The 23517-nt window shown below is 50.5% G+C and overlaps 1 protein-coding gene across 4 annotated transcripts in view; it reads left to right on the plus strand.

The window, feature by feature from the left end:
- The window catches only part of PCNT (pericentrin), a 121236-nt gene that overhangs the window by 50440 nt on the left and 47279 nt on the right, over positions 1-23517 (plus strand). For 3 of the 4 annotated variants that reach the window (XM_032398778.1, XM_032398779.1, XM_032398781.1), the window contains exons 15-22: positions 6911-7060; positions 10122-10273; positions 14375-14535; positions 14748-14986; positions 16510-16672; positions 17208-17420; positions 21023-21055; positions 22450-22679. In XM_032398778.1, the coding sequence (XP_032254669.1) occupies positions 6911-7060; positions 10122-10273; positions 14375-14535; positions 14748-14986; positions 16510-16672; positions 17208-17420; positions 21023-21055; positions 22450-22679 (1341 nt within the window). The remainder of the gene's footprint in view (positions 1-6910; positions 7061-10121; positions 10274-14374; positions 14536-14747; positions 14987-16509; positions 16673-17207; positions 17421-21022; positions 21056-22449; positions 22680-23517) is intronic. The other variant, XM_032398780.1, reaches the window with a different exon arrangement.

The following is a 23517-nucleotide window of genomic DNA, read 5'->3' on the forward strand; positions in this document are numbered from 1 at the left end:
GGGGGGGGGTATCAGAATGTGTCAGAGCGCTCCCAGTCCGGTCCAGCAACAGTTGCCTGTGCAAGGCGGCCTCCCCCATAATCTCTCTTCTGCACATTGGTCCCCGCCCTCTGCACCCCAGGCTGCTCCCTCTGATCCGGGGGCACAGCTCTGCATAAACTCTTCCACACTGCTTCCTGTGATGCTGGTTAACCTGTCCCCCGTATTTCTTCCTGTAAGCATGTCCATACCGCTGCACAGGCCATCACATCAGGTCCCTGTCTTGGTGGAATACTTCTGGGTGCTTGCATGTGCCTGCTGTGGGCTTCCCTCAGGCTCCACCCTGCAGGCAGATCCTGCGGAAAGCCTTGCTGGGCGTTTTCTGGGCTGCCAGGGTCGGTCATTGTCCCCAAAATAGCAGGGACACGCTGTTCCTCCTCTGACAGGTTTTATCTGGGCCGCAAATATCTTTGCAGCTGTTTGAAAAGCGGGGTCACTTACCAGAAGAGTTATTTCACATGTGCTTGTGAGCTCATTGGATTACTTTCCAGGTTACTTCCCTTTGGAGTTCGCTTGTGAGAAAAGTTCTCTGGAAGCGTAAGCTTGATTTCCCTTTCTTAGAGATGTGTATCCGGTAAAGAAGTCTCCCTTGTGTGGGTAACGCTAAGCAGAGTTCTGGAATGCAGAAGCAGTCTGCAACATGGCCCATCAGTTGCTCAAGGCAATTTCATCTTTTTTTCAATTAAAAAAAAACTTCATATGGTAATTTTTGAAAATAGTAAGCTCATTTTAAATACAGTTTGAATGTTTTTAATTCATTATCAGTTAAATTTATTTTTATTACATTGGGTTTTTTTTAAAGATTTTATTAAGAGAGCACACGCACGCATTGGGGGGTGGGGGGCAGAGGCAGAGGGAGAAGCAGGCTCCCCGCTGAGCAGGGATCCCGATGCAGGGACTCGATCCCAGGACCCCGGGACCATGACCTGAGCCGAAGGCAGACGCTTCACCGGCTGAGCCACCCAGGCACCTGACTGTGTTGGTATTTTTTGTGTAATACTACTTTTTTTTTTTTAGTCATATCTGTTATGTTTTCTTAATGGTTAAAAAAATATATATGACATTTTTCCTGGAATTCTGTGGATTTTTAGAAAAACCTGAGAATAAACTTTTAAAGGCATCTTTTTCTTATATTGACTTTACCTTTTAGAATATGGACAATTAAATGGAGTTTTATTCAAGGCTGGAAATAGAAATGATTATCTGTGAGGAGGTCTTATGGATGGAGGTAGGGGTTGCATGAGTCAAGGGAGACTTGACTTTGAGCCTCTCCAGTCAGGTTGAGGGGGTAGCCTGAGAACACGTCCTGCTGGACATCCACAACCATCCCACGGCCACTGGGCCTTCAAGGTCCAGTGGCCAGGATTCTGTCCTGCAGCCTTTCCTGAGTACACACCCTTGAACCTGCCTCACCTGACTCCTGTTTCCCGGGGGCCATCCTGCCGCATGATGCTGCCGTGTTTGGCCTTTGCCTCGGTTTTGGTGAAGGTGCACTTTTTCGCAAGTTCTCACTCCAGGCCTGGGTGTGCACTGGGCAGGACAGGCATGAAGTGTCTCCACTGTCCCCTTGTAGGTGGAAAGTTAGAGCCATTCCTTCTGCCGACAGTGCACATTGCATGGGTGCTTTGTGTTTGCTGCTTCCTTCATTAAGTTTATGCTATCTTGTCATACTTCATGTGTCTCTATGAACTGCCTTTAAAACCCTCCCTGAAACAAAGTGATTGGTAACAAGTGATATACTTCGCTTCCACCCTCTTTTAGCAAGTGTAGCTCTGTGTTGTGTGGCTCTGGGTCCCTCAGTGGGGCAGATGAGGAGCTACACTCCCTGGAAGAGTGACACTGAGGCCCAGAGGGAGCATATGGCCAGAGAGAGGGCTGGAGCCTGCTGGTCACAGGTGCCCCAGGACTTGGGGTGGGGGTTCCTCAAGGGCATGCGGGGGCGGGGGTGCTTTTGGACTCCTACCTTGACCTCAAACAGAAGTTTGCTTCTATGAAAGATTGTTGCCTGAAGAAAGTGATCTGTGGCTCGAAAGTTTCCCAAGAGCCGTGTATTTAATCCTCCTACATCTTAACCAGAGCATTTAGTGGGCAGAGTGAGCATGCAGGGTTTGCCATCGTGACCACTCCCTGAAGGTGTTGGGGGGGGAGCACCCCAATGCCTGTGCCAGGGTCCCAGGGCCCAAAGAACTGTGGTTCCATTTCCAGTTGGATTGTTAATCATGATGTAGGAAAGAACGTTAGGGTTCAAAGCCGACAGCCAAGAAAGAATTCTTGAGACGTCTTTGGTGCACAAAGGTGGTTTTATTAGAGCACGGGGACAGGACCCGTGGGCACAAAGAGCTGCACCGGGGTCATGAGCAGTGGCCTGTTATAAACTTTCAAGTTGGGAGGGGGTTAGGGAAAGCTTAAGTCTCTAAGGAATTTGGGAGCAAGGTTTCCAGGACCTTGAGGAGGCCAGCTGTTGTTGGGAAAAGGTCCTTTATTACCATCTAATAAAACCTGAGTCGTGAGACCCTTCAGATGTGTATCAGTGGGCTGTATGCTTGGGGGATGATTGCCAACATGTGTTTTGGGGGGTTTAGAGATAAAGGAAGTTTCCAGAGGAATTTTTATACTTAAAGTAGACTCACAGGATCCTGGGGGGAGTCAGGCTAGGATTGCCTGTTGCCCTGAGCAAAGTGTTAACATGGAGGCAGCCGAGTCCCTAGAGGAGGGTCCCTCTGCCTGTTTCAGGGACTTGTCAGTGGGCTAGCGGGAGTAAGGACATGTAATACATTTTCTTCTGCCTCTGTGTCCCACACCAGTCATAGTTTATCACGTGCTGGGGGCGAGGGGTGTGGTTTCCTCTTCTTGGATATTGATGGTTTCTTCCGTTTCCCAGGGTCCTGCACAGTGGCGGCAGTGTTCCCTGAGGTCTGTTTTTTGGGGAAGGGCAGTACGGTTCCTGACCTTGGCCTTGGCCCTGTGCTGGTCTGTGGTGCCTGCTGGTGTTCAGGCTTTTTCCTGTATTCACCCACGGTTTGTGGCGGACACTCGCAGGATCGGCATCCCTAGAAGGGGAATTGTGGTGTAAATGTGGTAATTCAAGTACTTCAGAAACTTTGCAATGCGTGATAACTTGGGATTTTTACTTGATGCTTCTTTTTAAAGGTTTTGGAGTTAAATTTATTTCAGGAGAGAACGTTTATAAAAGTATAAATATGTTAACTCAGAAACAGTGTCTGTGACTCGAAAGTATGATCTTAGTGTTGTGCCACGCATGCCTCGTCTTCTGACGATTGTGAGTGAGTTTTCTGTGAGCCGTCACCTGAGTCCTGTGTGTCCTCGCAGTGAAGGCGCGTGGAGTGAAGGTAATCCGGTATTAGCAGGTAGGTCTGTCTGGAGGCGGGGCTCAGTGTTGACTCCGCCTCTTCGTTCAAGCAGGGCACCCTGGCTGCTGCAGAGGTTGGGCCCGGCACCCCGCTCTTCTGGCTGAGGTGCAGGAGGAGGAGGAGTGCCGGTCGGGAGCACTGCCAGATCGCACGGCCGGACCTGAGTTAGTGCTGTCCTTTCTCACCTGCGAGTCAGTGAGAGATTGCACTCAGTTAATGGTGGCACGCAAAGTGAAAACAAAGTATTGTCATTGCTAGGCAGCTTTTTCATTCATTTTTTTCTATTCGAATTGGATGGTTATCATACCTTTTCTGCTAAGAAGTTGTCAAGTATTTTAAATCTGAGAAAGTCTGGGTCTTATTGCCGTACTTTGGTGACTCAGAACCCACATCACCGCTTTTCTTGCTTCAAGTAGTCTGTTTTCATGGAGGAATGTGCAGGATGAGTGAACACTCCACACCCGCTCTTACGATTTTTAATGTAGCTTTATTGTGGTTTTTTAACAACTTTATTGAGATATAATTTACATACCATAAAAATCACTCTTGTTAAGTAGACATTTCCGTGGTTTTTTAGTGTATTCACCAGGTTGTGCAAGTGTCCCTGCTGTCTACTTCCAGAACATTTACCTCACCACAAAAAGAACTCCCCACCCCTTAGCTGCCTCTCCCATCCCCCAGCCCCTGGCAGCACTAATCTTTCTGTTTCTGTGGGTTTCCCTTTTCTGGACCTTACAGACGTGGAATCGTACAATACGTGCGATTTCTTTCAGCACAATGTTTTCTAGGTTTATAGATGTTGTAGCGTGCATCAGTACTTGCTGTTAGCTTTTGATGTATCTTTTATCTCTCTTATTTTTCTAGTTTTCCATCACTGCCTTCTTTTTATTTTAATTTTCTTGATGTTTATTTTTCTATATATTTTTAAAATTATTTTCTTAGTGCCTGCCCTGGGGATTACAGTGAACACCTTATAACAGTATAGTTCAGATTAATACCATCTTAATTTTAATAGTTTACAAATCTGTTCTCCTATGTAGCCTCATTCCCTTTCCCTTGTGCTAATATCGTCATACAGACTACGGTTATATACAACTTATACTTACTGATTTATTCAGTTTTTTTCTAAATCAGAAGAAAAAAATTACCAAAATTATGTTTATTTTGTCTTTCAGTTTACTTGTTCAGTCACCTTTACCACGTTCTTCATTTGTTCATGTGGATTCAAATTCATGTCTAGTGTCCTTTTACTTTAGCTTGAGGACCCCCTTCAGCATTTCTTCAGGGCAGGCCTGTTAGTAATGAATTCTCTCAGTTTTCATTTACCTGGGAATGTTTTAATTTCTCCCTCATTTTGGAAAGAGTTTCTTTCTCTGGATATCGAATTCTTGGTTAAATCTTTTTCTTCCAGCGCTGAATATATCACCCGAGTGCCTTTTGCCCTCTGTGGTTTCTGAGAAGTAAGCTGGCTGTTGATCTTACCTTGAGGGTGGCTTGTGTTGAGTCACTTTTCTTGCTGCCTTCTTTCACAGTTTAATTGGGATGTGTCTTGGGGTGGATCTCTTTGAGTTTATCCTACCTGGGGTTAGTTGGGCTTCTTGTGTTTGTAGATTAACATTTTTTCATCCAAGTTGTGGTTTTTGGCCATTATATCATCAAGCAGTCTTTCTACCCTGTTTGTTTCTCCTCTCCTCTGTGACTCCCATTATGTGTATGTTGGTCTTTGAGGGTGTCCCACAGACCTTGGAAGCTCTATTTGCTTTTCTTTTTTTCTCTCTCTGTTCCTTTCTTTTTAAATATTTTATTTATTTATTTAGAGAGAGAGGGAGAGAGCGAGCAGAGGGAGAGAGCAAATCTCTGAGATCATGGCCTGAGCTGAAATCAAGAGTTGGACACTTAACCAACTGAGCCACCCGGGTGCCTTTCTATTCACTTTTCTTTATTCTTTTTTCTTTTTATTTTCCACACTGAATAATCTTATTTGATCTGTCTTCATATTTGCTGATTCTTCTGCCCATTCAGATTTACTGTTGAGCCTCTCTAGTGAATTTTTCATTTTAGTAATTGTACTTCTCAGCTCCAGAATCTCTCTTCAGTTCCGCTTTCTCCTCTCCTTATTGAGGGGCTCTGGTTGGGGCATGCTTTCAGTGCTTGGCAGGCAGCTTTCTCTTACTTAGCTTTCACTTTGTGTGTGTGTGAGGTAAACAAGGAGTGAACTCTTAGAGCCTTCTCAGGTTTTCCTTGATAAGTACACAGCCCTATACCTGCTTTCTAAATTCCCAGGAATATGTTGGAGCCTTTCAAAGCTCCCTGTTGGTATCTCATTCTTGAGAGAGAGAGAAGAGGCAGTGGGGGTGGGGGGCAGTGGGAGATAGAAAGAGAGACAAAGGGAGAAGCAGGCTCCCCGCTGAGCAGGGAGCCCAACACGGGGCTCGATCCCAGGACCCTGGGATCATGACCTGAGCCAAAGGCAGTCACATAACCGACTGAGCCACCCAGGCGCCCCTAGTGTCTTTTAAGTTTTATGTTTTCCTCTTATTGGCTCCTCTTATTAAGAGCCTTCTAAGTTTTACGTTTTCCTCTTATTGGCTCCAACTGTGATCAGTTTATCAGTCTCAGGCCCCTGTGATGTTGCACAGTGGCTGCTGATGGATTTTGTTAAATGGCCTGGGGATAGGATTGTTGACGAGTGAGCTCTGTGAGATCATCTTTGAGAATGGAGCTTTTTAGGGAGCTGCAATATAGGCCAGTTAGTGACAGTTGCCGGGGTGGTGCTTTGGGGGAGATCCAAACCCATTTTGTCCCCCCAACCCTTAAGACCGCTGGCCTGCTGTTTTCGAAGCTATACCAGAGATTGGAGTGATGGCCTTAGGGCAAGTTTAAATACCTCAAAGCTTGCTCTTTTGATGGAGACTCAGACTTTGTTTGTAGTAAACTCCAGATTGTTACAAGTCTCTCTGAATTTCCAGAGCTCTGAAAAAGTTGATTTTTACAGTGTTTGTCAGTGTTCTCAGTGCTTTTATAGAGGAATACATTTTTGGAGGTCCTTGTAATGCCATTTTGGAAGTGCTGCCTCTGTATTTGTTTTGTTTTGTTTTGTTTTAAGCTTATTTCATTAATATAATTTGTTAGGTGAACCTTATGAGAAACAGTTTTTATTATTTAGGAAGAAATAGGGTTTATGTTTTAAAACCAAAGGAATTTAGGTTTCTAAATATCTTGGATTCTGATGGTCATGATAGCCTGGTGATGGATAATTTCTTCATGTGATCATTTGGGAAAGGCAGCGAGCTGTCGTCTTTATGTTCTGTATGAGAAGCACCTTTGAATACATGTTCACTCCGGCTTTGTCCCTTTTGATCGCTGCTCTTGGCATAGTATGGACTCAATAAATATTTGTTGAATGAACTGTGGTTTAGCAAACAGCAGAGAAATGGAACAAGCATAATTTTTAGAGCTTAGTGGCATTTTTGTTGTTTTTGTTAATTACTTTTATACAGGGTGAATTTGAAAGTGAAAAGAAGAAAGTTGCTTTGCATGAAAAGGAGGAGATACATAGGCTGGAGTATGAGCACGCACAGTCTCTTTACCAAAAAGAGAAAGAGTCTTTGTTTCTGCAGCTTCAGGAGAAGAATAACCAAATTCTGCAGGTATGTGGCACATGTTTTTTCTTTGTTATTACTTTTTTGTGTGTGGTAAAATATGCATAACATAAAATTTACCATTTTAATCATTTTTAAGTATACAGTTCCGTGGTATTAACCCTATTCACATGGTTGTGCAACTATCACCACCATCCATTTCTAGAACAGCTCATCATCATCACAAGCAGAAACCCTACCCCCATCACTGCTAGCTCCCCATTTCCCTCCCTCCAGCCCCTGGCACCCACTCTTCTACTTTGTGCCTCAGTGAATTTGACCACTTCCGGGACCTCCTGTAAGTGGGATCATACAACACTTGTCCTCTTGTGTCTGGTTTATTTCACTCAGCGTAATGTCTGTGGGGTCCATGCATGTCAGAATGTGGGTCAAAGCTTCCTGGTTTTCTGTGGCTGAGTAATAAATACTCTGTCACTTGGAGATGCCACATTGTATTTCTGTCTTCACAGATGTATGTGCCGATAGACCTCTAGGTGTTTGTTTCTCCCTCTTGGCTGTTACGAGTGCCGTTGCTCTGTGTACAAGTGCTGCTGTCGGTTCTGGGGTGCGTGTCTAGGGACAGGACTGCTGGGTCATACGGCGACCTGTCTGTGTCCTGAGGGTTGCCATACTGTCTTCACACCCGAAGCCCCAGCTTAGGTTCCTTCCAGCTGTGCACAGGGTTCCAGTTTCTCCACAGCCTCACCAGCACTCGTTTGCCACCTTCTCTGTTTATAATCGCCTCCATAGCGGGTGTGATGTGGGATCTCGTCGACCTCATCGTGGTTTTGATGTGCGTTTCCCTGATGATGAGTGATGTGGAGCATCTTTTCCTGAGCTTATTGGCCATTTGTGTGTCTTTGAAGAATTGTCTGTTCAAGTCCTTCGACGGTTTTTGAATTGGGTTTGGTTTTTTGTTGTTGTTGAGTTTATTATTTCCTTTGTGAGTATAGATGTATCATTTATACTATTTTCTTTTTTTTTTTTTCAAGTGGGCTCCACACACAATGTGGGGCTTGAACTCATGACCCTGAGATCAAGAGGCATATGCTCCACCAGCTGAGCCAGCCAGGCGCCCCTATTTATACTGTTTTCTGAGATAGTCCCACAATGTAGACCTTTCAGGATTGTAATAATCATGTTTCCTTTTCTTTCTTTTTTTTTTTTTTTTTAAAGATTTTATTAACTTATTTGACAGAGAGAGAGAGAGCGAGTGAGAGAGAGTGCATAAGCAGGGGGAGCAGCAGAGGGAGAGGGAGAAGCAGGCTCCCCGCTGAGCAGGGAGCCGGATGTGGGGCTCGATCCCAGGACCCCGGGATCATGACCTGAGCTGAAGGCAGACGCTTGACGACTGAGCCCCCCCCCCAGGCGCCCCCTGAAAAAACGTTTTGCTAAGATGTTTGTTTGTACTTCTCTCTTTTTGGATCAGTGTTGCTAGAGGTGTATCAGGTTTTTCGACTGGGGAAAACCCAGTCACCATGTACTTTTTTGTGAAAGGGAGGTAGCAGGACGGGCAGAGGGAAAGTCTGTCCCATAGACTCAAAGACTGGGACCAGCCACTGCGGTGGCCTGTACTGCTGGCCGTCACAGGTGTGGCTGCCTCACCCCGCAGCCGACATGGGAACGGGGCTCCGTGCTGTGCGTCCGGCAGGCATCTGCCGTCTGCTCACACCCCACCAGCTGGGGCCAGGCCATGCCTGGAGCCATCTGCGCACCGGTTTCCTGTGCTGGCAGCATTTGGGTTCACTGTTCGTCTTCTCTTTTGTTTGTTTGTGGTCCTTATTTGCCATCTTAGTGTGACATAACCAGTGGTTTATAATTTCCCTACAAGCATAGCATTGAAATTATGTTTAGAGTTTGCTTTCCTTCCTGTAATAAGGGGTTTCAAAATTACACTCTTATTTTATCTGGTCTTTGTTTCCTTTTTGTACTTTCTAATGTTTTATGGGTCCCACTCTGGTATTCTCTTACCAATTTTCTGCCCCATGCAAACCTGCTTTTCCTGCTCCTGGATGAAGAGATGTCCATGCCAGCTGGGTGTGCCCCAAGCACACGGCTTCTCCACCTGGAGTCCACTTGCTTTTGGGCTCCACCCGTCTGATCCTGAGCTGGAGGTGGTAGGCATGTCACGCATTGGCTGGTCCACTGCCCACAGCAGCTGTGAGCACCCATTGTTCTTGATTCTTGACAGCGGTGTGGGACAGGCACGCGGTCTGCCTGGCTCTCTGCTGCATGTGTGTGCAGTCATGCCCTGTCATGTTCTCTGTTCCTTCATCTTCTGTGGGAAGATGCCCGTGTTCTTGTCAGTAAACTCAACCAGCCCGGAAGAATCAGGGTGGTTGGCAGTGGGCCCAGGTCACTCTGTTGCTGGGAAGACACACTTGTCATTTCACTAAGCTGTGTGACAAAACCACAATGACCTGTGGTCAATGATCAGGAGCCTGGGGAGCCCATGGTAGCCAGGGATGCCCAGGGCAGCTGGTGCCACCCAGCCAACCAGCCCACTGAGACCCCATGATTGTTGACTTTTTTTTTTAAGATTTATTTATTTATTTATTTAGAGAGAGAGAGTGCATGCACGAGTAGGAGGGGCAGAGGGAGAGAGAGAATCTCAAGCAGACTCCATGCCGAGCACAGAGCCTGACTGGGGCTCTATCCCAGGACCCTGAGATCACGACCTGAGCCGAAACCGAGTTGGATGTTCAACTGACTGCACCACCCAGGCGCCTCTCTTGGCTCTTTTTTCAAGGAGAAATATATAAGCATGATCTTCACTTGCCTGGAAACTAATATTTATTCTAAATGACCAAAAAAGAGGTTTTGAGTTCTTATTCATGAGAATAATCTGGTGAATATGCCCCTTCCCCCTGGTGCCTGGGGCAGGCTAGAATGTTTGTGTATTCTGTTTTTGTAGGCAATGAATAATGGTGGGGGTGGGGGGGGACCCTATTAGTAATTTTCACCTTTAATCACTGTCATATTTTGCCATATTTTTGTTAACTGGGATGATGAGTGTTTCTTACAGAAGTTTATTCCTAAAAATAAAGCTGTAACAATTTTTCCTCAACAGCTGAAAGACAAAATTTTATCCTTAAGTCACGAGGTAGAAGAGCGCCATTCTGAACTGGAGAAGCTACAGCAAAGGCGTGACAGGGAAAACCAGGAAGGCACAAATCTCATCTCGATGCTCAAGTCCGACATTGACCTGTCTGACCGCGAAAGGTCAGTCACTCGCCTCTGTCACCTCTGCCCTAGTGCACAGAGATGCCGGGCAGGATGGAACCCTGTGCCACATTATTCTTCTCATTCAAAAAGACTTTAAATATCAAGAAAAGTACTGACTGATGTCAGATGCCCATATACCTGCCACTCACTTTGCCAAATCTTCACATTTTGCCAGACTGCAAAATTTGGTGCTATAAGTGGTGTTAACCTTAAAATTAAATTGCCAGGTTTTCGTTTGTTTGTTTTCCCAGCAACACGTGGGCTTGTTCAGGAATAACAGAATCGCAGTCCAGGACACGCTGGCGGGTGCATCGCCAGGAGCCAGTCTGGAGGGCGGGCGAGGAAGCTCTTTTATAGAGGGGAGGAGGGCTGGGCCTGTTGTGAACAAAGTCCATTGGAGTCAACTGGGTGTTGGAAGTGGTTTCTCATTGGCTGCGTTGTGATTGGCTCCCATTGGCTGAGCTGTTGCTGGGCGGAAGGAAACCTGCTTCCTCCTGCCTGGGCAGTAACGTGGGATCTGGTGGAGGTGCCTCTTGCGGACGGGTCTGCGGCCAGGAGGGCTGGAGAGCTCCCCCTGTCGGCTTCCTCACCCATTCTGATCGGGTTTCCTGTTAATTTTTACAACTTGCCCCTTTTGAGCAGGATCTTTCCTTGAAAGCATTGCTGATCAAGAGTCAGGCGTTTCATATTTAGTGGTCTTGTCCCTCAGTGCCAGGAAGGACTTTCCTGGTTGTCCTGTCCTACATCAGAAATGCTGGCTGGAGGGGCGCCTGGGGGGCTCCGTTGGTGAAGTGTCTGCCTTCAGCTCAGGTCATGATCCCGGGGCCCTGGGATCGAGCCGCACGTCGGGCTCCCTGCTCCGCGGGAAGCCTGCTTCTCCCTCTCCCTCTGCCGCTCCCTCTGCTTGTGCTCTCCCTGTCAAATAAATAAGTAAAATCTTTTTTTTTTTTTTTTAAAGGGTGGGGGGGGGGCCCCCCCCCCCCCCACCAGTGTCCTGGCTCTTTGCAGTAGCAGAAACTATAAGTTTTTTGGTTTTGTTTAGGGGCCTTTACTTGCCAGATTTGAAAGTTGAGGATTTCAGCAGTTTCTTAGGTGACTCCTGTAGGGTGTAAGCAGCTGGTTTGCCATAGTCACTGAATCTGGAGCGGGCAGTTTCCCATTCTGTCCTGGTCCTTTTTAAGAGAAAGATCCCAGTTCAGCCTGTTAAAAAATAGAGTTAAATGCTACCCAGGTGGATTCAACATCTAAAGAAAGACTAGAATGGTCTCAAAAGACCATTTGGAGTCCATTGTAATGGTCGTGAAGAGGTTTATTAGGCTCTTGTGTACAAGCCTGAGTTTTGTTCCCATCAGCAGGCTTCGGAAAAGCTACCGTACCTGCTCAGTGATTTCCAGTGTGTGTTCTAGCATCCTGACGGAAGTTGATGCTAGATTCTCTAATCCCCCTTGGGATGTTTCCTTTGGGCTAGTTTCATCTGGTGTTTGGCGTGGCCCTCACCAACAAGCATGTGGACTAACTGATATAAATGTGAGAAACCAGGTTGGTAAGTTTGAGTAACTCTGCTAACTTCTTCAGCAAAGCTATCGGAGCCCTTAGTTACTTTAGGAAGCTGTTTTAACTATGGCTCGCAATTTGGTCTTGTCCAGAGAACATAAGAAGCTTGAGGTCTGTGTAGATCCTCAGAAGACTTTAGAGAGGCAGGTTTTAATAGGTTCAGGAGAGGAGGGAGTGGGAAGAAGGTCAGAGGAAAGGGAAGATTGGCAGAGAGAATAGAGGAAAATGGCACTGGGGGCAGGACCCCAGTACTAGTTTGTCCCAGCGTGTCTGCAGAGGGGATGGGGGGAAGGTCAAGAGGCCTCAGAAGCCATTCTGACTTCTTTTAATTGCTTGCCTCAGTTGATTTATTTTTTATTTATATTTTTTAAAGATTTTGTTTATTTATTAGAGTGCACAAGTAGGCAGGGCTGCAGGCAGAGGGAGAAGCAGGCTCCCCGCTGAGCAGGGAGTCTGACGCAGGGCTCGATCCCAGGACCCCGGGATCATGACCTAAGCCGAAGGCAGACGCTTAACTGACTTAGCCACCCAGGCATCCCAGTTTGCCTCAGTTTAGAAATGTTTTGTAAAGAAGCAAACAGAATCCCAAAAACATCTGGAAGCCTCCAAGATACCATTTAAAATAGGCATCCCATTGAGGTTTCTTTTTTTCCTTTTGGTAAGGAGCCAGGGCTTTTTAATTTAATTTTGAATAAAAAGTTTAGGGAGATCAAAAGTTCCTCGTAATGGCCATTGAAGTCCTAAATTAACTTCTGGTTAAGTCAGTCCACTTAGTTATAAATGCGCATCATTTTTAAGCATGAAACCAGCTGGAGTCCCAGTAGCAAACATTTTGCAGATGTCTCGTTGGCCGGGCTGTGGCGGCCTCCCATTGGCTGGGCTTTTATGGGGGGGATGGGGTGGGGAGAGGAAGAACCTTTCCTCCTGCTGGGTTGGGAAAGACCCACGTGCCAGGTGCTCCTTCCTGTCGGGTCCGCTCCCCCAGCTGGCCTGGCCCCGCTGTAAATGTCATGTCCCTTTAGAGTTTTTACAGTGGGCGCCAGTCCTGATCTGTCCCTTTGTCGTCTTTGTTTGGGAGTTTTATTTAAGAAGTCCCTACTCTGGCACCATACAGATCTTCTCTCTTTCGGGGTCTCAGACTTTGATTTCTGGTTTTGGTCTTGAGATGAAGTGTGCCTGGGGCTGTGGCGTTACCCGTGTGTTTGTACCTGATGTCAGGACAGTCTGAGCGCCTAGCTCAGCACCACGAGTTGGCGGTGCAGCTTGTGCGGTCCTTTCTCTGGGCCCCTTTCCCCGTGTCCTGTCCGCTGCGTGCAGGCCTAGCAGTCCTGCTGCTTCTGCTGAAGCCCCGGAGCCCGTCCACAGCAGCTCCTGGGCAGGTGTGCGCCCCTGAGGGCCAGGAGAAACTAGCTTGGGCCGGCCAGGCCTTGCTCAGCCCCGAGCCGGATGGCAGAGAACGAGCACCCTTCTCATTCTGTCTAGACTCCTTGAGTTCTTGCGCATGGTTTCCGAGCTCTCCACGGCGAGCTTGTGTGCCTTTTTAGCACTTGCTTGTAGCTGACGCCTCCGTCACCCTCAGGCACCAGCGTGAGTACAGAGTCCTGGCTCCACACGGGAGAGACGTGGCAGAGAGCAGACGATCCCAGGTGTCTGGGAGGCGTGGCCAGCTGGGCGAGCGGCGGCTGCAGACGCCCTGACACCCACGAGTGTGTGGCATTTTTGAGGATCTTCATGGGGACTGGAGCCATCCTGGCCTGGACGGGGCGTGAGGAGGAGGTGGGGCCAGCTCTGAGGGGGGACTCGTGTTTTCTCAGAGCAGAGCTGACACCTGCGCTCCCTGACCCACCGTATCCGCGGTCATCCTCATGCCTGCCTCCGCCCGCTGCCCCCACAGGGCCTTCCCGTCCTGTGCCTGCCTTGCTCTCTGTCCTCAGGTCTCGGTCGCCACCTGTGGTGGCCTGGGCAGCAGCAGGGAGCCGTTGGGCCCCCAGCTATCCGTATGCTCCGTAGTCTGCCCCGCTGCTTCCCTCCCACCCTCCTTCCTGTGTCTCTCCCCTGGTGCCTTAGCCCTGTAAGGGGCAGCTCCCCGTGTGTTTTGTTCAGTGGCGTGTCCCCATGTTGGGAGCAGACCTTGTTCCAGACCCATGATGGGGATGCGAACATGGGAATGGATGGGGGTGGATGAGCCTGCCTCCTGCCCACTTGGCCATGGCATCTCCCCGGTGTGAGGACCCTGCACCGGCTCCAGCTCACACGCAGGCTGCAGCACTTTGCCCCCGGCTATATCCTGGACAGGGTCACTGTGCTCTGGACGGACAGGGCCATGTTGGTGCCCTGCTGTCCTCCTGAGGGTCAGGAAGGCTGTGAGTGGGGACAGGGACCTGCTAAAACTAGCAATAAGATGACGTCTTTTTAAGTCAAGGGCAGCAGCCCAAAGGTTTGGTCTTGTTGGCAGAGCTGCCCCCTGGGCTGTGCCCCTCTTGTCGGAGTCAGACAGTTAGGGTCATGGCTGACAGCCCGCTGTCCGCCGTGTGCTTTGTTCAGGAGAGCGCTCCGAGATGCTCTGCGGAGGCTGCTCAGTTTATTTGGAGAAATGCTGAAGGCTGCCATCACCCTGAAGAGCCGGATCGGTGAGCGCGTGGGGCTCTGTCTGGAGGATGAGGGCCTACCTGATGCGCAGCCCAGTGGCCAGGCCCTGTTTGCAGGTGAGTGCCAGGACAGCCCGGTGCCTGCAGCCCCTGGGCTGGGGCGCTGGGTGCTGTCCTCCTTCCCTGTTGGGGCTGATGCTTGAGCTCCTGATGCTTGGGATGGGTCGTTGTCCTGGGGACATGGGTGTGCTTATCCTTCGACAACACTGGTCGTGTGAGCTTGCTTTTCACGCGGTGTGTGCAGGTTTCTGTGTTTGCTCACTTTGCAGTACCAGTGCTTGATGAGACGTGGTCTGGGTCCGAGGCAGCCCTGCTGGAGCTGGACAAAACTTTGTCTGAATGTGTGGAGATGTCTTCAGACGCTGAAATTAGCAGTCACATCTGTGAAAGCTTTTTCATGAGCCCAGAAAGTTCGCTGGAGTGTGAGCAGCCAATTAGGAGAATTTACCGGAGCCTTGGCCTGGCGGTGGATGGCCTGCTGGAGCTGGCTCTGGACTCCACCAGGCAGGTGAGACATGGCTCTGGGTGCTGTCCGTCCGTGGCCCTATTTTGGCTCCTGTAAGTGTTTCTCTTTTTCTGAGAAGGATAATGGGTTGAATAAGTGGATAGTTTGAATGGTTTGGTGGCATAAGCTTGATAGATGAGGATAGCGCAGCTCCCAGGCGCTCTGCTGGGCGCCGCACATGCGTGTTTCTGATTCTTGACTGTAACCTGCAGGGTGAGAAGGGACGTTGGCACTTTCCAGGTGGATCTGGCTTCCCTCGCTATTCTCTCCTCCTTTGGCATTGGGGGCAGAAAATCAGTTCTGGGTGTGCACCTGCTTTCCTCTCATTTTGTTTGGATCTTCTGTTACTACCACTGATATTCTCCTGTGTGTTTTTCCTAATCAGAAGTCTTTTCTGAACCGAAATTTTGGAAGCAGTAGGCTTGCTGCCAATGGAAAGTAAGAGCTGAGTGTCAGGTCAAGGACACATGGTTCGGTCTTTTACCTTTACTCTGCTCTATCCTCTGACCATTTTAATTTCACATTGAATATATTTATGTTTAGAGATTATCACTAGCAAAGGGAATTATGTTTGTTAATCTTTTAGAACATTTTAGACAGGAAAGACCTTAAATATGAATGTATGAAAAGCAGTATGGAGATTCTTTTTCCCGTTCAGCCCAATTAGAAAATAAGCATTTTTAGCCAAAACATTGCTGTTTACATCCCAGAAATCCTTGAGTAAGTTTTCCCCACCTGGTGAAGGTATGAGAAGAGGGAGCCTTGGGGCTATTTTCAAGGGGAAACCTGTAGATGCCCTCAGAGGCAGGGTCTGGGGAAGCTGGAGTTGCATTAAGTGGGAAGGAGGCAGAGAGGCCCAGGGTAGGTGCTCAGGTGTCTGTCGGCACAGTTGGGTGTAGGTGTTTGAATTCAGAGGTTCGTCTGGGGCCCCCAGCCTGTCAATGGCCTGGGAGCCTTGGGCTGGGCAGGGTGGGCACGGCTGCTGGGGTAGGAGGGTGAGATTGGGGCCTGGGACTGAACCAGGCCTGGGTGGCATCAGAGGAGGCCCAGAGGGGCCTTGTGACTGAGTCAGGGAGGGTCTGCGGGTGGTAAAGACGCGTCAGGCCCCCTGCCCACTCTGGTGACCGGCCCAAGGAGCCTTTCCTCCCGGCCATGGCCTCCCCGTCTCCTCCTCCACCTGTGGACTGCCAGGTGGTCATCCCTGCCCAGGTTCTAGGATCTCAGTGGACAGTTGCTGTGACCTTTGAAATGCACCTTCTCCTTAACAGCTTATTCCGATAGTTGATGAACATGTAGATTTTCTGTGCCGCGTCGTATGTGTTTGTGTGCAGAATTTTTCTTTCTTGAAAATTGTTGAATGAGCAGATTGGTCTAGTAATTGACACAATATTGAACGTCAGTATCGTTTCTTACAGGATATTTGTAGTTTTGTCAGAATTCTACTTGTGCCAGAATTCTAATTCTGTTAGTGTTAACGTCGGCTTTATTTTAATGTGCAGTTCCGGTTTTCAAATGTGTTTTAACAGCTGGAGGAAGCACGTCAGATTCATTCTCGTTTTGAGAAGGAATTTAGCTGTAAGAACGAGGAGACCGCGCAGGTCGTTAGAAAGCACCAGGAGTTGCTGGAGCGCCTGGATGAGGAGAACGCGGCCCGCACGCGGCTGACGCTGGAGCTGCACCAGGCGCAGGGTGAGCGCCGGCCGCGGGCGGGGAAGGGCTGCAGGGGCCACACAGGCCAGAGGCACGAGGGAAGGGCAGGTGTTAGCAGAGGTTTTAAAAGCAAAATGTAAAACTGAAATAAGGCACGGTGTGAGGCCTCAGGGAAAGAGCTTACAAGCGCGGTAGCGCCGCTCCCTGGGCTGACAGCCTCGGCCTTGCCTCGTGTGGTGAGACGAGAGTGTCGGTCCTCCCTTCGCAGGCGGTGGGTGCCCCAGAAAGTGGCATTCCGGGCCCCTCTGACCCCCACACTGCTGGTGTTGTGCACGCGTGGTGTGGGGTGTCTTGTACGTGGCCGCTCTAAGGCGTGTCACCTTGTCTGGTGGCTCCCGCGTCTCCTGGGTGCGCCAGCCCTGTGCCGTCCATCCAGGAACGGGACGCGGGCGTGACCACTCAGCTCTCACGTCCCATGGCTGACATCTTGCTGGCGCTGGGATGCCCTCGTCTGGCCCATCCCTTTGCTGCTCCAGCAAGGCCTCAGCAGCTGCGTCTGTCCCCGTCTCCTCAGGCATCATCGAAGGGTTCAAGGTGGAGAAGGCCAGCCTGCAGGAGGCTCTGGGCCAGAAGGAGACGGCCGAGCAGGGCCTCGCTGTGGAGCTGGAGAGCCTGAGGCAGCAGCTGCAGCGGGCGACCCAGCAGCAGGCAGAGCTGAAGGAGGAGAACTCTGCCCTGTGGACCCAAAAGGAGGCCTTGGCCGCAGAAGCGGAAGAGAGAGAAGCTGGTAAGAACTGCCGGCTCCGGCGTCGGAGGGCGGGACCAGGGGCAGCAGACTTGGTGCCTTTTGCCGACGCTCACTCTGGTGGAGGGCAGAGGAAAGAAGGCAGGGGCCCTGGGCTGAGGGGCCTTGTGCGTGCCGGCTGGCGCAGCGCCCCCCGCATTGCTTCTCCGTTCGTTAGAGGGGCTGATCGCCCTGGTGGCCACTGAGCGTTCTTACCTGTGTGAGGTCAGAATCACTTCTGGCAAACAGCAGCCTACTGAAAACGTCACTGTTGTCAGTAAAAGAGCTTTTCACTGTTTGAGGCAAATAGCCAAGACTGTGGGAAAATGCGGGCTACTTAAAATTTTTATTTAAAATTTTAAAAAATCGTGTAACATTAATCGTAAGTAGGAAAACATAGTTTTAACGAAAGTTCGTTGTGATTTCAGGTAATTAGAGGTCTCATATTTAAAACATTTCAAGTATGAACAGTCAAAGCGTGAGGAGTTCAGATGGTTGAGTTGGCAGGCGGCAGTCTCCTCAGGGGCAGAATCGGAAGAAGCGGCTCTGCGTGGGTGCCCCAGAAGCCTTGGCTTCTCCCCGCTTCTCTCCCCACCTGCGCTCACCCGGCCAGCTTCGGTGCGTGTCCCGTGCTTCCACAAGCCTGGAGCGGGCTGCCCCTGCCTCCTGGGTCCTGGCTCAGACGGGTCGTGGTGCACAGGTCTCCTTCGTGGGACAGCCTCAGCCGTTTCTGTGCCACCCTGAACAAGTTGGGAAAGTCGTTTTTCTTTTCTTTTTAATTTCCCTCAATACACAACCAGCTCTTGGGGTTGCTGATCATCGCCGTTTTCTTTGTCTTCCACTCACTGGTTTTCGGCCTTGTCTTTATTCTTTCTGGCCTTCTTCGTCCTGTGAGCTCTCTCGGGTGGGCGCGTACTGGTGAGAGGCGGGGCCCACGCCGTGGCTTCTTGAGGCAGAGTGAGTTGTCAGTGGCTCTTGGTTTCCACCCACGTGGGATGTTCCAGAAGGTCTGTGTGTAATCACTCGAGACCTCTTCTTGCTTGGCTCTCGTTTGGTAACATCTGTCTACCTATACGTATCTCTGTCCCTTTTCCACTTTTTGAGGTAAATTTCTGATGTTGAAAACTTAACCCGGCTTTGTTTTTTCTCTTGTGTGTCATTTTCACCCTTTAAGTCTCTTTCCCCTTCAGCTGTGTCTCTTGTGGATCTCATGTTAACATGACTTCTGAGAAGCTGATGCGCGGTGTTCCTGTTGTGTTTTGTGGCTGTGCCCGCAGCCTCTCGGTCCGCCTGCGCTCTTCTGGTGACCTGTTCTCCTTCCCGTGTCTCTCGGGGTGGAAGGGACTTCCTTCTGCTGACCGTAAGCTGTGCATCCAGTTCTCCTTCTGTGTTTGCTCCTTCCTCGTTCACGCCACCGAGCCTGTCCCGTTCTCCCCTGCTCTCGTCTCTGCCTGGTGCCCAGCCATCCTGGTGTCAGGCGAGGCTCCATGCATGCGTGAGGGCATGTGTGCATGTGGGCAGTTGCGTTAGCAAGCATATGTGTGAGCGAGCCTGTGAGCCTGGGCGTGCACCTGTGTGTGTGAATGTGTGAGTGGGTGTGCGCCTGCCTGTGAGCCTGTATGAGCACATGAGTGTGGACATGTTCCTGTGTGAGAGTGGGCACGTGTGTGTGGTTGTGCGCCTGTGAGTGTGGGCGTGCACCTGTGTGAGAGTGAGCACGTGAGTGTGGGCGTGCACCTGTGTGAGAGTGAGCACGTGAGTGTGGGCGTGCACCTGTGAGTGTGGGCGTGCACCTGTGAGTGTGGGCGTGCACCTGTGTGAGAGTGAGCACGTGAGTGTGGGCGTGCACCTGTGAGAGTGAGCACGTGAGTGTGGGCGTGCACCTGTGTGTGTGTGAATGTGTGAGTGGGTGTGCGCCTGCCTGTGAGCCTGTATGAGCACGAGTGTGGACATGTTCCTGTGTGAGAGTGGGCACGTGTGTGTGGTTGTGCTCCTGTGAGTGTGGGCGTGCACCTGTGTGAGAGTGAGCACGTGAGTGTGGGCGTGCACCTGTGAGTGTGGGCGTGCACCTGTGTGAGAGTGAGCACGAGAGTGTGAGCAGACGTGTGTGGGGGTGAGCAAGCGCACGTGTGCTCTGTGGATTCTGTGCCTTGTGCAGGGCCCCTTCCGCTCATTCTCAGCTGTTACTGCCCCAGCCTGAGGGTCTGTGGGGTGGCCAGACCCACACCCATCCACCGAGTTTACCACTGTAAACATGTGTACTTCCTGGGTGTCGGGACTTTAGAGCTGGGGCCTGAGCTGCTGAGCAGTCACATAGCCCAGAGCTGGGGAGCAGCCTCGTCTTCACTCCCTGAGGCCTGAGTGGCCCTACCTCTGTGAGCTGCATCCCCAGCGGCTCCGCCGTGCCTGGGCCTGGCTCCTCCTCTGTGTCTTCCCGAGGCTGTGGACACAGCTGCCCTTCTGCGTCTCTGGTTGCCCCTGCCCAGAGCCCTGGCACTCCTTGGCAGAAGTGAGAGTGAGGCCAGTCTTTGCTGCTTCCCTTTGTCACTCCTCTGGGGTCCTCTGGGCTCCTTGGTTGGCTTTCTTCTTACATTGTTTGCTCCAGCCGAATTTCTTCTCTGATCTCTCTTCCTTTCCCTTCACCCATCCACACAATTCTGTGCTTCCATTTCAGGACTCACGCATGCTTAAGTTGTTTAAAATTCTGTCCAGGGCGCCTGGTGGCTCAGTCGGGTAGGCATCAGACTCTTGGTTTTGGCTCAGGTCATGATCTCAGGATGGTGAGATCGAGCCCCGCATTGGGCTCCATGCTCAGCACGGAGTCTGCTTCTCTCCCTCTGCCCCTCCCCCTGCTCACACGCGCATGTGTGCACACTCTCTCTCTCCCCATCTCTCTCAAATAAGTAAATCTTTAAAAATAAACAAATACAATGCTGCCCATCTGCACAGCACCTCCTGACCTTTCCTGACCGCGGGCTTCCCCAGCTACGGTCCAGGGTGTGGTCCTGATTCTGCCTGGGGTCCTCGGGAGTGTTGACCAACTTTCTAAGAGCTTTTGGAAGTCCTTGCACCTTGTGGGGAAATTCAGCTCTGCCCCACCTGTTTGCAGGTGTGTGGCATGTTTCGTGGCTGTTTTCAGGGCAGTGCCTTCTATCCCACGTGGGGTTTTTGTCTCCTTTAAAAATCAGTGCCATATTCTTTGGCATCCAGGACCTGCTGCAACCCAAAGGCAACTAGTCTGCCTGGGCTGCCCTCACAGAATAGTGCGGATGGGTACAACCAGTGGACACTTGTGCCCTCCGTCCTGGAGGTGCAAGTCCACGATAAAGGCGCTGGCACGCCGCCCTCTGATGAGCGCCAGCCTCTTGGCTGTGTGCTCACATGCAGAAGGGGCCGGGCGCTCTCTGGGGCCTCTGGGAAGGCTCAGATCCCATTTGTGAGGCTCAATGTACGGATGTTGGGGGGACACAGATGTTCAGACCATCGGGGTGGCGTTACGGAAAAGCGTGGATGTTCGAGACTGTCCAGGACCACAGACGTGCCCTGGAAGCCCGCTGACTAACTTTCTGTCTCCACGTCTGAAAATGCTGTGTTTTCATTCATAGGCACTCCTGTTCCCATAGCACACGAGGACTCAGGTTTGTAAACTCAGTCCAGTGATTGCTATGTGAGACGAGCGATGTCTGCACCAGATTGCCCCAGTTTTTTACTAAAGAGGAAAAATACTTCAAGGCTTTTGTGGCAAACTGTTAACAAAAATACCAACTTTAACCTGAATTGATACATGAGCATGCACAAGCATTTGTCCCGTGATGCTCTGTGGTTACCGAGCTATGGCCTGTGCAGCTCTGCAGGGAGCCACATCTGGTGGTAGATGCGCTGTCCTGGGCCGGGGGCCAGCTCTGGGGGCCCCGGAAGTCTTGAGGGAGGGGCTCAGGGACCCCGAGTGGAGCTCCTGGGCCACTCCGACTTCGTAGGTGGCCCTCAGCGTGGCCTGAATTGCCACATGACACCTTCCCCTCAGTGCCGCCTGCATGGGGCCACGTGTGCTGTGGTGGATGCCCTTCGTCCAGCATGTGGCCCTGAGGATGGTGCTGTCTGGCTGGCTCCAGGGGTGGGAATGACCTTGTTCTAACTGCATGTTTAAGGTAATTTACCCTAGGTGCTGACTTAGTAGCATGAGAATTGATTGGGAACGTTCTATTAGTTTGGCATAAAAGACTGACAGATTTTTGTAAAACAAAAGTTTTGAAAGCTAGTAAGATGTAATTAAAACAAGAAATTAAAATTTCAGTTTGCGGATAGTTTGAACACTTGAGGATTCATCAGAGGCAAGCCTCCTTTTATTATAGATGCTTATGAATTTACAGTTTCCACTTGGGTTATGGCCTTATCATCCAGTTAATTTTAGATTGGCTTTTGACATACTGATGGCTGGACCCTCTTCCTCCGAGACGCTGTGACGGCCCTGGGTGCACAAGGAGGGAGCACATTATACATCGAGGCTCGTGTTCTCTCTGATGGAAGTTTTAAGTTATATATTTTTTCCATACTGGAGAATATATGTAACGTCGTAATTCTTAGAAAATTAACTGATGTGTCATTTGGAAATACCACGATACAGTCTTCTCGGGCTTTAAAGTTTTTTATTTCAGCCAATCTTAATTTAAAAGATGTATATATATATGTTTTTCTTTCTTTTGAAGTACCTGACTTTATTTTCAGTGGGTATTTGGCTAAACGCTGGCTGTTAGGGGGGTGGGCTTCGTGTCTGACAGGACACAGGCTCACACTGGCTTGCAAGTGCATGTTCCTCCCCGGAGGTGTCACCTTGTTTCCGCAGGGAAACGCTGCACCCCTGCCCCCGGCCAGGCTTTGGGCTGGGGCTGCCAGGGAGGCCGGACGTGTGTGCTCTCTCCCCAGAGGGCCCTGTCCTGCGGGGCACCTGCCGTGCATGTTTCGTGCCTCTGCTTTAGCCCAATACCCTCCCTGATCCGTGGGGCTCTTCTCCCTGTTTCCTTTGTATCTTTAGCTCTCCGTAGGGAAGTGGAATGTCTAACCCAGGAGCAGTCGGAGGCCAGGAAGCAGTCCGAGAGAGACCGCGCTGCTCTGCTTTCCCAGATGAAGGTTTTCGAGGCTGAGCTGGAGGAACAGCTGTCCCGGCATGAAGCGTGTGCCAAGCAGGCTGAGGAGCTCTCTTCGCTGAAGCAGCAGATGGTGGCTCTGGACAAGCACCTGAGGAACCAGCGCCAGTTCATGGACGTAAGCGTCTCGACTGCATTTTATTTGCGTCCCTGGAAGTCATCTTCGTAGCGTGAGCTCCCATGACATAGCGTTAGGGCTGATTCACGGCCAGGTTGTTGTGGTCCCTTTGCCTCTCCGTGCACGTCTTGGGGGTTGTCGACATGTTCCTGTGTGTGGCCTGGAGGGCCCTCCGACAGCCCACATTGCAGGCCCTGCGTGCCCAGCACTCCCCCCAAGTCAGGCCCGAGCCGTCTGCTCTCTGTGTCTGTTCTTTCTTTCTTTCGTTCTTTTGTTCTTTTGTTCCTTCTCTCTCTCTCTTTCTCTCTTTCTCTTTCTTTCTTTCTGATTTTATTTATTTGAGAGCGAGAGAGAGCACAAGCAGGGGGAGGAGTGAGAGGGAGAAGCAGGGATCCCGACATGGGGCTCAACCCCAGGACCCTGGGATCATGACCTGAGCCGAAGGCAGACGCCACGCCTCACTAACTGAGCCACCCAGGCACCCCGTGGCTGTTCTTTCTGTCCACGCTCCCCCCTGCTGTGGCTGTTCTTTCTGTCCACGTTCCCCAGGCTCCCCCCTGTGGCTGTTCTTTCTGTCCTTGTTCCCCAGGCTCCTCCCCCTGTGGCTGTTCTTTCTGTCCATGTTCCCCAGGCTCTCCCCCCCGTGGCTGTTCTTTCTGTCCACGTTCCCCAGGCTCTCCCCCCCGTGGCTGTTCTTTCTGTCCGCGTTCCCCAGGCTCCCCCCCCGTGGCTGTTCTTTCTGTCCGCGTTCCCCAGGGTTCCCCCCCCCGTGGCTGTTCTTTCTGTCCACGTTCACCAGGCTCCCCCCCCGTGGCTGTTCTTTCTGTCCACGTTCCCC

This window comes from Phoca vitulina, unplaced genomic scaffold (assembly GCF_004348235.1).
Source record: "Phoca vitulina isolate PV1807 unplaced genomic scaffold, GSC_HSeal_1.0 scaffold120, whole genome shotgun sequence".
Taxonomy (NCBI): domain Eukaryota; kingdom Metazoa; phylum Chordata; class Mammalia; order Carnivora; family Phocidae; genus Phoca; species Phoca vitulina.